The following is a 12,780-nucleotide window of genomic DNA, read 5'->3' as shown; positions in this document are numbered from 1 at the left end:
ACATGTTACATAGCTTCAACATGACATTCCAACTCCTGTATTCAATACTAGGATTTAGGAAGGTCAATGTGCCAAAGGTTCTCTTTAAGGACCCTCTGAGGCCACTTTCAAGAAATTATGGGTCTGTATTCCCAGGTCCTTCTGTTCTACCACACACCTCAGTGGTTCCCCATTCACTGTGTAACTGTGATTATGAGCTCCAATCTCTGGAAGGGAATTTGAACCCACAGCATGGTGGCTAGGACTGTAAGACTCAATTCTGCCCCTGACTTTCTTGAATTTCTGGCATACTGCTGATGTCTTCCACAGTATTGACACAAAATACTTAATTAAGTTCATCCACCATTTTTGTTCCCCATTTCAACCTCTCCAGTGTCATTATTGATGATAAAATTGGTCCCTTGGAGAATCAGAGTGGACAGCTATGTGCGGAGCAAAAAGAGATGGGGGAGATTTTGAACAATTTCTTTTCTTCGGTATTCACTAAGGAGAAGGATATTGAATTGTGTAAGGTAAAGGAAACAAGGGTAGTTATGGAGAGTATGATAATTAAAGAAGAGGAAGTATTGGCACTTTTAAGGAATATAAAAGTGGATAAGTCTCCGGGTTCGGAAAAGATATTCCCTAGGACCTTGAAGGAAGTTAGTGTAGAAATAGCAAGGGCTCTGACAGAAATATTTCAAATGTCATTAGAAATGGGGATGGTGCTGGAGGATTGGCATATTGCTCATGTGGTTCTCTTGTTTAAAAAGGGTTCTAAGAGTAAACCTGGCAATTATCGGCCTGCGAGTTTGACGTCAGTGGTGGGTAAATTGATGGAAAGTATTCTTAGAGATGGTATATATAATTATCTGGATAGACAGAGTCTGATTAGGAACAGTCAACATGGATTTGTGCGTGGAAGGTCATGTTTGACAGATCTTATTGAATTTTTTGATGAGGTTACTAAGAAAGTTGACGAGGGTAAAGCGGTGGATGTTGTCTATATGGACTTCAGTAAGGCCTTTGACAAGGTTCCACATTGAAGGTTAGTTAGGAAGGTTCAATCGTTAGGCATTAATGTGGAAGTAGTAAAATGGATTCAGCAGCGGCTAGATGGGAGACGCCAGAGAGTAGTGGTGGATAACTGTTTGTCAGATTGGAGGACGGTGTGTAGCGGTGTGCTTTAGGAATCTGTACTGGGTCCGATGTTGTTTGTCATATATATTAATGATCTGGATGATGGGGTGGTAAATTGGATTAGTAAGTACGCAGATGATACTAAGATAGGTGGTGTTGTGGATGATGAGGTAGGTTTTCAAAGCTTGCAGAGATATTTAGGACAGTTAGAAGAGTGGGCCGAAAGATGGCAGATGGAGTTTAATGCTGAAAAATGTGAGGTGCTACATTTTGGTAGGACTAATCAAAATAGGACATACATGGTAACTGGTAGGGCATTATAGAATGCTGTAGAACAGAGGGATCTAGGAATAATGGTGCATAGTTCCCTGAAGATGGAATCTCATGTGGATAGGGTGGTGAAGAAAGCTTTTGGCTTGCTGGCCTTTATTAATCAGAGCATTGAGTATAGGAGCAACACACAATCAAAGTTGCTGGTAAACGCAGCAGGCCAGGCAGCATCTCTAGGACTAACTGAAGGAAGAGCCAGTAAGAGATTTGAATATCTCTTCCTAGAGAGGCTGCCTGGCCTGCTGCGTTTACCAGCAACTTTGATGTGTGTTGCTTGAATTCCCAGCATCTGCATCTGCAGAATTCCTCGTGATTGAGTATAGGAGTTGGGATGTAATGTTGAAATTGTATAAGGCATTGGTAAGGCCAAATCTGGAGTATTGTGTACAGTTCTGGTCACCGAATTATAGGAAAGATATCAATAAAATTGAGAGAGTACAGAGGAGGTTTACTAAGATGTTGCCTGGGTTTCATCTCTTAAGTTACAGAGAAAGGTTGAACAAGTTAGGTCTTTATTCTTTGGAGCATAGAAGGTTGAGGGGGAACTTGATAGAGGTGTTTAAAATTATGAGGGGGATTGATAGAGTTGACGTGGTTAGGCTTTTTCTGTTGAGAGTGGGGTAGATTCAAACAAGAGGACATGAGTTGAGAGTTAGAGGACAAAAGTTTAGGGGTAACATGAGGGGAAAATTCTTTACTCAGAGAGTGGTAGCTGTGTGGAATGAGCTTCCAGCAGAAGTGGTTGAGGCAGGTTCTATGTTGTCACTTAAAGTTAAATTAGATAGATATATGGACGGGAGAGGAATGGAGGGTTATGGGCTGAGTGCAGGTCGGTCAGACTAGGAGAGAGTAAGAGTTCGGCACAGACTAGAAGGGCCGAGATGGCCTATTTCCGTGCTGTAATTGTTATATGGTTATATGGTTATTATTACTCTCCCTCTTTTTTTTTACTCTTTATATATCTGAAAAGCTTTTATATCCTCTTTTATATTATTGACTAGCTTACCCTCATATTTCATCTTTTCTTTCCCTACTACTTTTTTAGTTCTGTTGTTTTGTAAAAGCTTCCAAATCCTCTAGCTTCCCACTAACTTTTGCTATAGAGTTTGCCCTCTCTTTTGTGTTTGACTTCACTTGTCAGCCACAGTTGGAGGTGAGGTGTCACTCAATGGAACACAATTAGTACTTGAGCGTAGGCCAGCAGAGAGGAACGAAGAGGCATTTGCAAATAGTAATCTCCTTCATGAAAACTTTAAGAACTTCATCATCACATATATATAGAGAGATAAGGGAAAATGAGAAAAGATAAAGCATTTCCTGAATATCCTCTTCCTATAGATGCTGCCTGGCCTGCTGCGTTCACCAGCAATTTTTGTGTGTGTTTCCTGAATATCCTGGCTAGTTTATTGGAACAAACAGGTTTCAGAAGCGAAGAAATGTTATTGAATATTATAGAATCAGAATCAAAATCAGGTATAATATCACTAGCATAAGTCATGAAATGTGTTATTTTTGTGGCAGCAGTACATGATAAATATAGAAAAAATTACAATAATTATATATGTATATTGAATAGTTAAGTAGTGCAAAAAAACAAAATAAATAAAAGTAGTGAGGTAGTGTTCATGGGCTCAATGTCCATTTAGGAATCGGATGGTGGGGGTAAAAGCTGTTCCTGAATCGTTGAGTGTGTGCCTTCAGGCTTCTATACCTCCTTTCTGATGGTAACATTGAGAAGAGAGCATGTTCTGGGTGGTGGGGGTCCTTAATGATGGATACTTCCTTCCTGAGGCACCACTCCTTTTGAAGATATCTTGGATGCTATGGAGGCTAGTACCCATGATGGAAAATTTTAAACACTCTGCAACTTATTTCAATCCTGTAGTCCACCCTGCGCCCCCAGTACGAGATGGTGAATAGTGAAATGCTTGGAGAGAGTGGATGTGGAGAGGATGTTTCCTACGTTATGAAAGTCTAAGACCAGAACACAGAATAGAAGAATGAACTTTTGGAATAGTGAGGAGGAGGAATTTTTTTAGCCAGAGGGTGGTGAATCTGTGGAATGAATTTCCACAAGCAGTTATGGAGGCCATGTTATTGGGTATACTTAAAGCAGAGGTTGATAGGTTATTGATTAGTCAGGGTGTCAAAGGTTATGGGGAGAAAGCAGGAGAATGGAGTTGAGAGGAATAATAAATCAGTCATGATGGAATGGCCCAATTCCACTCCTGTGACTTATGATCTTATGGTCTAAGAAGCTAGCCTCAGGTCTTCAAAAAGTTTTAGTAGCTCTGGTTTAAGTTCACCTAACTCAGGAAAATGTGTCACAGTTATTCAGATGTTTAACAATATTTATACATATCAATTTTATTTCAGCAAATTCCATTAACTTGTACATGGTATTGATAATGGTGGTGATGACCATTCTTTGTGTCCTTGTAATACTGAAATCAGCACACTGCAATACATCTAACATACGAGGTAAGGGGTCACCCTTTTTATGGTCATATTGGGAGTTTAGGAAACTGACATTCAAGACCTCTTATGTAGAAAGCAGGGGCAGTGGCTCTTCCTCTAATAAATACATTAAATGCTAAGAAGACAAAACATAAATTGTTTCAAATCATTGCAAATGGGTGGCTTGTTTAATACAAAGTCAAAGATCTTGACATCTCTTTAAACTGATTTTGTCATGTTTGCCTTACAGAAATTGGAATGCTGGTCAAACTGAGGGTGAGTATTAGTGAAGTAACATAAATAACATGAGCAAGAGCTAGCCGTGTGATCCCTTGAACCTGTTCCACCATTCAGTCAAATCATGGATGATCTCTCTCTAGTCTCACTTCAACTTCCCTGCCTCTTTCTTATAAACCCTGACTCCTCTGAAAATTCAATTACTCTGCCTCCACTGTTCTCTGAGATAGTGAACATTGATGATTCATTAAAGTCTGAGAGAGGAAATTCCTCATCTGTGTTGGATGGGTGACCATTTATTTTGAAACTCTGTCCCCTTGTTCTACAATTCCCAACAAAGAGAATCTTACATGTTTTAATGAGTGCACCTCAGGTTTTTCTAATTTCCAAAGAACTTGCTCCTTTTAAGAGAACTTCTTCATCCTCAAAATTGACCTGCCAAACCTCCTCTAAGCTGAATTCAATGCATATATATCTTTCCTTAAAGAAGACCAAATATGCATGCTGTACTCTAGGAGTAGTCCCACCAACATTATATGTCTTAAAGAGATACTTCTATTCTTTTATACTCTATTTGCTTTGCAATCAAGGTCAATATTCCAATTGTTTCCCAATTTGCTGTGCATGCCCAGAAGCTTTGTTTATCCAATTGGATATCCATATGGCTCTACAGCAGATTCACTAGACTTTCTCCGGTAAGCATGGAAACAGGTCCTTTATTCCACTTCATGCCCACCAAAAATGCTCGTTCCAGCTGGTCCTGTTTGCCCATATTTGGCCTATATTCCTCTCTGTCCAGTTAAATCAGGTACTGCTTTTCTATTCTTCCTACCGAAATGGATAATCTTGCATTTCTTCAAAGCGTACTTCAGCTGTTAACTGTTTATCCACTTCCTCATTCCTACTATATCCCTTTATATAGAGTGTTTGTATCCTCCTGCTTAGAGACTAGAACTAGGGGACAGAGCTTCAAGATTTGGGGGAAGTAGATTTAGCATGGGGAGATGAGGGGAACTGCTTTTCCCAGAGAGTGGTGAATCTGTGTAATTCTCTGTCCAAGGACACAATAAGAGTCAATCTCATTATATATATTTAAGACACAGTTAGATAGATTTTTACGTTGCGGGGAATTAACGTTTATTGTCATATCAGCCATGATCTTGTTGAATAGCAGAGCAGGCTCAGTGGGCTAAATGACCTATTCCTGCTCCTATTTCTCATGTTCTTATATGTCCTTACAACTTGCTTTTACATGCAAAGACAACAAATTTCATGACAAATGCAGGTGATATCAAAGCTGATTCTGAACAATGGAAGATGACACACCCATTAATAGTGTTGCCTCACTGCTCCAGTGGCCCTGGTCTGATTCTGTTCTCCAGTGCCGTCTGCTTGGAGTTCACGTATTCTCCCTACAACCACTTAGGTGTCTCCTACATATGCTAACATCTCAAAGACATGCTGTTTGTTAGATCAGTTGGCAACTTAATTTATCCTTAGAATAAGGGGCTAGTGGAAGGTTTGACCATAAGACCATAAGACCTAGGAGCAAAATTAGGCCATTTGGCCTATCGAGTGGCTCCACTATTTCATCGTGGCTGATCTATTTTCCCTCTCAGTCTCAATCTCCTGCCTTCCCCCTGTATCCCTTCATGCCCCGACTAATCAGGAATCTATCAACCTCTACCTTAAATATACCCAGTGACTTGGCCTCCACAACCACCCGTGGCAACAAATTCCACAGATTCACCGAAAGAAATTCCTCTTCATCTCCGTTCTAAATGGACGTACCTCTGTTCTGAGACTGTATCCTCTGGTCTTGGACTCCCCCACCACAGGAAACATGGTTTGGGAGGGGCTATTGGGCATGAATGAATAAATGGGTTACAAGGACACAAGTAGGAGTGTGAGATTGCTCTGACAGCTGGTATGGGTTGAATGGATTCCTGTAACAAAAGGAAATCTGAAATCAGAAACAGGGTTATTATCACTAACATATGTGATGAAACTTGATGTTTTGTGGCAGCAGTACAGTGAAAGACAAAAAATTACTATAAGTTACAGTAAAATAAATAGTGTAAAAGAGGAATAGTCAGGCAGTGTTCATGGGCTCATTGTTCATTCAGAAATCTGATGGCTGAGGGGAAGAATCTGTTCCTAAAACATTGAGTGTGTGCCTTCAGGCTCCTGTACCACATCCCCAATGGTAGTAACATGAAGAGGGCATATCCCAGAAGGTGAGGGTCTTTATTGATGGTTGCTGCCTTCTTGAGGCATTGCCTTTTGAAGATGTCCTGGGTGGCAGGGGGAGTTGTGCCTGTGATGGAGCTTGCTGAATAGCTGAAGTAATTTCATACCTCAGTTGCAATACACCTAGCAGCCACTATTGGAACCAAGATTGGAACACCGTGTGGTCTCCTGCTGCTGTAGCCCATCCACTTCAAGGTGTTCTGTGTGAAAACCGTTGGAAATCAAGGTGTTTCTGAGATACTCAAACCACACTGTCTGGCACCAACAATCATTCCATGGTCGAAGTCACTAAGATCGCATTTCTTCCCCATTCTGATGTTAGATCTGAACAACAACTAAACCTCTTGACCATGCCCGCATGCTTTTACGCGTGGAGCTGCTGCTACATGATTGGCTGATTAGATATTTGCTTTAACAAGCAGGTGCACCTACTATAACAAGTTTACTGAAGGAGATAGCCCAGAGGAATTATTTCTTCAGATGTTCTCAAAAAGAGTGATAGCTTATAAAAGATATTATTTTTAAAAAGTGAAATACCAATGCCATATGACAAGCCCAGTGCATTTTTTAAACAGTTTATATGCATCTGTGACACGGAAGGCACTCATGGTAAATGTGATGACAATGAAGAAGAAATTAAACTAAAAACTGTGCCAGAGACCAGCAGAGCTGTGGATGGGAGTATTACTGAAACAAAGCCCAGGACACTGATGGCAATGATGAGCACCAATGAAACTGAAGCTCCAACAATGGAATATAGATCCAACATCTTGGACATTGAGACCATGACAGGAATTGGTGAGTGAAACATTTTTCTCTTGAGTCATAGACTCACACTGTACAGAAACTGGTGCTTCAGCCCACCCTGTCTGTACTAATCTCATTTACCAGCTCTTCCCTCAATCACAGGGGCTCCCATTAACCGAGGGGTCCGTGGACTGCAGGTTGGGAACCCCTGCGATAGAGCTTTCTGTGCCTTGGTGATTGAAGTGCTTGTCTAGATACTTATTATATGTTGAATCAGAATCAGGTTTAATATCACCGGTGTAGGTCATGAAATTTGTTGTTTTGTGGCAGCAGTACAGTGCAATAAATAAAATGCACTATAAATTATGATTTTAAAATATACATAAACATTAAATAAGTAGAACAAAAACTGACGTAGTGTTCATAGGTTCATTGTCTCTTCAGAGATCTGATGGTGGGGGCTAAGAAGTTGTTCCTAAAATGTTGAGTGTGTGTCTTCAGGATCTTTTACCTGCACTGTACTACTACTGCAGAAAAAAAAATCATGACATATGTGAGTGATTCTGATTTGGGTCTCTATTGTGGACTGAGAGTGTGGAGGGGACAGGGAGAGGGGAATCGTGGTTGGGAAAAGGGGAATGGAGAGAGCAGGGAATGGGAAGCACCAGAGTGATGTTCTATAATGATCAATAAACCAATTGTTTGGAATCAAATGACCTTGCCTGGTGTCTCAGGGCTGGGTGTGTTTGCTCCTGCACCACCCACAATCCCTGGCAGTCCTTCTTGCACCCCTCCTGCAGTGCTCCACCCTTGCCATTCCCAACATCCTTAGCTCCTGTCAGATTTACAAACTTGCTCTCCGCTCCTCTTTGACGAAGACAGTACCGTGCAAAAGTCTTAAGCCCAATTTATACTTCTGTGTCAAATGTACGCTGTAGGTACCACATACCCTACGCTGTAGGGTGATGTGCACCTCCCCAAAAATGTAACTCACGTGTCACGGCGACGCAGACCGCAACAATTGTGATTGGTCCGCTTGGTAGCATCGCATTTCCTCCTACGCATTTCCGGTTGCTTTTCTCCGCCATGTCTGTACACTGATGTGAAATAAATGGTTGGAGACAATGAACCAAATCATCAAATCTACTTGCCGGCATCCGAAAATATTGAAATGCATTTTCTCGTCCATGTCTCTCACGGAGAAACTCAACACGATGGCATAGAAATCCCACCGCCAACTAGCGTTTTGGCGGTGAATTGCAAAGCGACGCAGACACAACTATGGATGCTTGCTACGGCGTAGGGCTACGCAAAAGTATAAATCAGGCCTATGGCATAGCCCGTACGCACAAGTATAAATCAGTCTTTAGGCATCCTAGTTATATATACAGTGCCTATAAAAAGTATTCACCCCCCTTGGAAGTTTTCATGTTTTTACAATATTGAATCACAGTGGATTTAATTTGGTTTTTTTGACACTGATCAACAGAAAAAAACCTTTTGTGTCAAAGTGAAAACAGATCTCTACAAAGTGATCAAAATTAATTACAAATATAAAATATAAAGTAATTGATTGCATAAGTATTCACCCCCTTTAATATGACACACCAAATCATCACTGGTGCAGCCAACTGGTTTTTTAGAAGTCACATAATTAGTTAAATGGAGATCTCTGTGTACAGTCAAGGTGTTTCAAGTGATTGTAGTAAAAATATACCTGTGCCTAGAAGGTCCAATTGCTGGTGAGTCAGTATCCTGGCAAAAATTATACCACAAAGAGAAAAGAACACTCCAAGCAACTCTGCGAAACAGTTATTGAAAAGCACAAGTCAGGAGATGGAAGCAAGAAAATTTCCAAGTCACTGACTATCCCTTGGAGTACAGTTAAGTCAATCATCAAGAAATGGAAAGAATATGGCACAGCTGTACATCTGCCTAGAGCAGGCCACCTTCAAAAACTAAGTGACCATACAAGAAGGGGACTAGTGAGGGAGGCCACCAACAGACCTATGACAACTCTGGAGGAGTTACAAGCTTCAGTGGCTGAGATGGGAGAGGCTGCGCGTACAACTATTGACTGGATGTTTTACTGGTCGCGGCTTTATGTGATAGTGGCAGAGAGAAAGCCACTGTTGAAAAAACTCACATGAAATCTTGGTTAGAGTTTGCCAGAAGGCATGTGGGAGACTCTGAAGTCAGCTGGAAGAAGGTTCTATGGTCTGATGAAACCAAAATTGAGCTTTTTGGCCATCAGACTAAACACTGTGATTGGTGTAAGTCCAACACCACACATCAAAAATACACCATCCCTACAAGCATGATGGTGGCTGCATCATGCTGAGGGGATGCTTCACTTCAGCAGGCCCTGGAAGGCTTGTGAAGGTAAAATTAATGCAGCAAAATACAGGGAAATCCTGGAGGAAAACCTGATGCAGTCTGCAAGAGAACCGCAACTTGGGAGAAGATTTGTTTTCCAGCAAGACACTGACCCCAAGCATAAAGCCAAAACTACACAGGAATGGCTTAAGAACAACAAAGTTAATGTCCTGGGTTGGCCAACTCAGAGTCCAGACCTCAATCCAATTGAGAGTTTGTGGCTGGACTTGAAAAGAGCTGTTCACTCATGATCCCTGTGCCATCTGACAGAGATTGAGCAGTTTTGTAAAGAAGAATGGGGAAAAATTGCAGTGTCCAGATATGCAAAGCTGATGGAGACCTAGCCACATGAATCAAAGCATCTGTAAAGGTGCATCTACTAAATACTGACTTGAAGGGGGTGAGTAATTATGCAATGAATTACCTTGTGTTTAATAATTGTAATAAATTTAGTCCAATTTGTAGAAACTTGTTTTCACTAAGACGTGAAAGAGTCTTTTCTGTTGATCAGTGTCAAACAAACCAAATTAATTCCACTGTGATTCAATGTTGAAAACATGAAAACTTCCAAGTGGTGAATAACTTTTGTAGGCACTATATGTGCCTAAGACTTTTGCACAGTACTGTATAGATTAATTGGCTGCTTAATTACGCATTAGAATGAATAGTGTGAAGATTCGGGTCAATATCATTGGTCATCTCTCTTCCTCATATTCAGAGGTAGATTTTGCCAAGAGTGGTGGATGCATGGAATGCCCTGTCAGGGGTGGCAGTATAGGCAAGTACATTAGACCATAAGATATGTGAGCAGAATTAGGCCATTTGGCCCATCGAATTTGCTCTGCCATTTCATCATGGCTGATCCATTTTTTCTCACAGACCCAGTCTCCTGCCTTCTCTCTATATCCCTTCATACCCTGACCAATCAACAATCTATCAACCTCTGCCTTAAATATACATAAACACTTGGCCTCCACAGTTGCCTGTGGCAGCGAATTCCACAGATTCACCACCCTCTGGCTAAAGAAATCCCTCTTCTGTTCTAAAGGGACGTCCTTCTAGTAGGTGAACTGACGACACTTGGTTCCTATAATTTTGGCTACAGTGGCAGAAGCAGAGGACTGAATGGTGCATTGCCACCTCGGTTCAGATACGTGACTAGTTATTTTTTTTCAACAGCTGTATGCTGCATGTTTTTAGACCTAGTTTACTATTTATTTAGAGATGCAGCACGGAATAGGCCTTTTCACTTAGTATGCCACGCTGCCCAGCAACTCACCCACTTAACCTTAGCCTAATCACAGGACAATTTCCGATGACCAATTAACCGACTAACCTGCATGTCTTTGGACTGTGGGAGGAAACTGGAGCACCCGGAAACCCAGGTGCACAAGGGAAGAACATAGGAACTTTCTTACAGAAGACAAAGGAGTTGAACAGCATTATGCTAAGCATTACACTACCATGGTACCCCACATTCTTATTGTCTACAGGAGCAGATGCAGAGGGCTGAATGATTCACTGCCATCTTGGTTCTGTTTTGTAACACTTTAATTCCTTTTTTCAACAGCTGTGTGCTGCAGTTTAATTAATTCATTGTGATGGTTCTATAGGGAATGAGGTAGTAATGGTGTTCTGGATCTTTCAATGCACTTTACAGCTCTGTAATCCTTTGTGCAATTACGGGTAGGGCGCCTAACTGTAATGTTCATTTGTATCTATTTTTCTTGCACTTAAAGGCAGTACAGAAGACAACATCCCATTCCCCGTACAGGAAAATGGAAGAAATTCAAACACGTATTATCCCATTGAGGAACAGAACCAAAAACAATACTACCAGCCTGTAATGACAGAGGCCAGATCTGAGATACAAGCAAGTTCATACGTACACGATGGCAAGTATTGGCTGGATTGAACTTCTGTTTGACACCAACCTCTGGCTACAGAAACTACTGGAGTTTGATGCCTAATTTCAATTGAAGCCAGGTGGATATCTGCATTGAGTTATTGACCTGGTGACCTCTTAGCCATTAGAAACTGATTTTTTTCATGCAGCTGAAATGAGTCCATCGACTGTCAGAAACGGGAGCTCAATTATTATAAGCAACTGATTAATGACAGCATGGGTCATACCTCAGAATTTTTGCGTCTACACCCTCTCACACCTCCAGTAAATTATTCCTTCAAAATATGAGCCAAAATCCTTATCCCAAGAAGGAAGGCTTAAAGGATGAACTATCCTTTAACTGAGTGCTTATAAGCTTTGAAATTAAACCTCAAGCCTGCTTATTTCAAGTTTTATTAAAGTAAATCTCAGCACTTTGTGGGGAATAGCTGTTAAGATAACTGTAATTAAACAGATGGAATATCCTTTCTCTGAAGAATTGGGGTTTTAACGAAGAAAAATATTAGCTTTATTTGTCAGATGTACATCGAAACATCCAGTGAAAGATGTCTCTGTGTCCACAACCAACACGGCCCAAGGATAGTGTGGGGGCAGCCTGCAAGTGTCGTCATGCCTCCAGCACCAACATAGCATGCCAACAACTTACGAATAGTAATTCGTATATCTTTGGAATGTGCGAGGAAACCAGAGAACCCAGCAGAAACTATGCAGTCACAGGGAGAATGTACAAACTCCTTACAGACAGTGGTGGAGATTGAATCCGTGTCACTGGCACTGTAAAGCGTTGTGCTAACGGTTATGTTATTATGTTAAAACATATAATGTAGAAAATAAAAACAAAACTCCTCCAATTTTACTTGTCAAGCCTCTTCCCCCGTGAGCATAAGAAACTAGCTGGAACCGTGTCCTTACTGACTTTGGAATCGTACTCTCAAGACCTCTGTGCTGGTAAATCCCTCCGGCTTGGCATAAGATCATAGACATAGGAACAGAATTAGGCCATATGACCCAATGAGTCTGCTCCACTATTCCATTATGGGTGATTTATTATCCTTCTCAACTCCATTTTCCTGCCTTCTCATAACCTTAGACACCCTTCTTGTACAGTGGTAGAGGTACGCAGAGTCATTAAATGATATATCAAAGTGAAAAGATTTGCTGATGGCTTTCTAGTTCTCGTTGAGAGAGAAGCAGGGAGCTCCTCCAGTGTCTTCAGGACACATGTGTAAGCCAACCTACACCTCCAGAGGTTCAGTCTTTCACTAGATGTTTGATAGAGACATCTTTGTGCCCTATCAGTTGGTACCATTTGAAGTGCAAGGGAACCCACCGTGATTTTCTGGCCAATACCTATCACG

At 41.2% G+C, this 12,780-nt stretch overlaps 1 protein-coding gene across 1 annotated transcript in view; it reads left to right on the top strand.

The window, feature by feature from the left end:
* LOC140188658 (tumor necrosis factor receptor superfamily member 11B-like) overlaps positions 1 to 12,268 on the top strand; it is a 67,876-nt gene extending 55,608 nt beyond the window's left edge. Inside the window, exon 7 of the mRNA XM_072245141.1 lies at positions 11,256 to 12,268. Within this exon, the coding sequence (XP_072101242.1) occupies positions 11,256 to 11,431 (176 nt within the window). The 3' untranslated portion in view covers positions 11,432 to 12,268. The remainder of the gene's footprint in view (positions 1 to 11,255) is intronic.
* The last annotated feature ends 512 nt before the right edge of the window (positions 12,269 to 12,780 follow it).

This window comes from Mobula birostris, chromosome 27, assembly GCF_030028105.1.
Source record: "Mobula birostris isolate sMobBir1 chromosome 27, sMobBir1.hap1, whole genome shotgun sequence".
In the NCBI taxonomy this organism is placed as follows: Eukaryota; Metazoa; Chordata; class Chondrichthyes; order Myliobatiformes; family Myliobatidae; genus Mobula; species Mobula birostris.
This window is presented reverse-complemented; position numbering and strand designations above follow the sequence as displayed.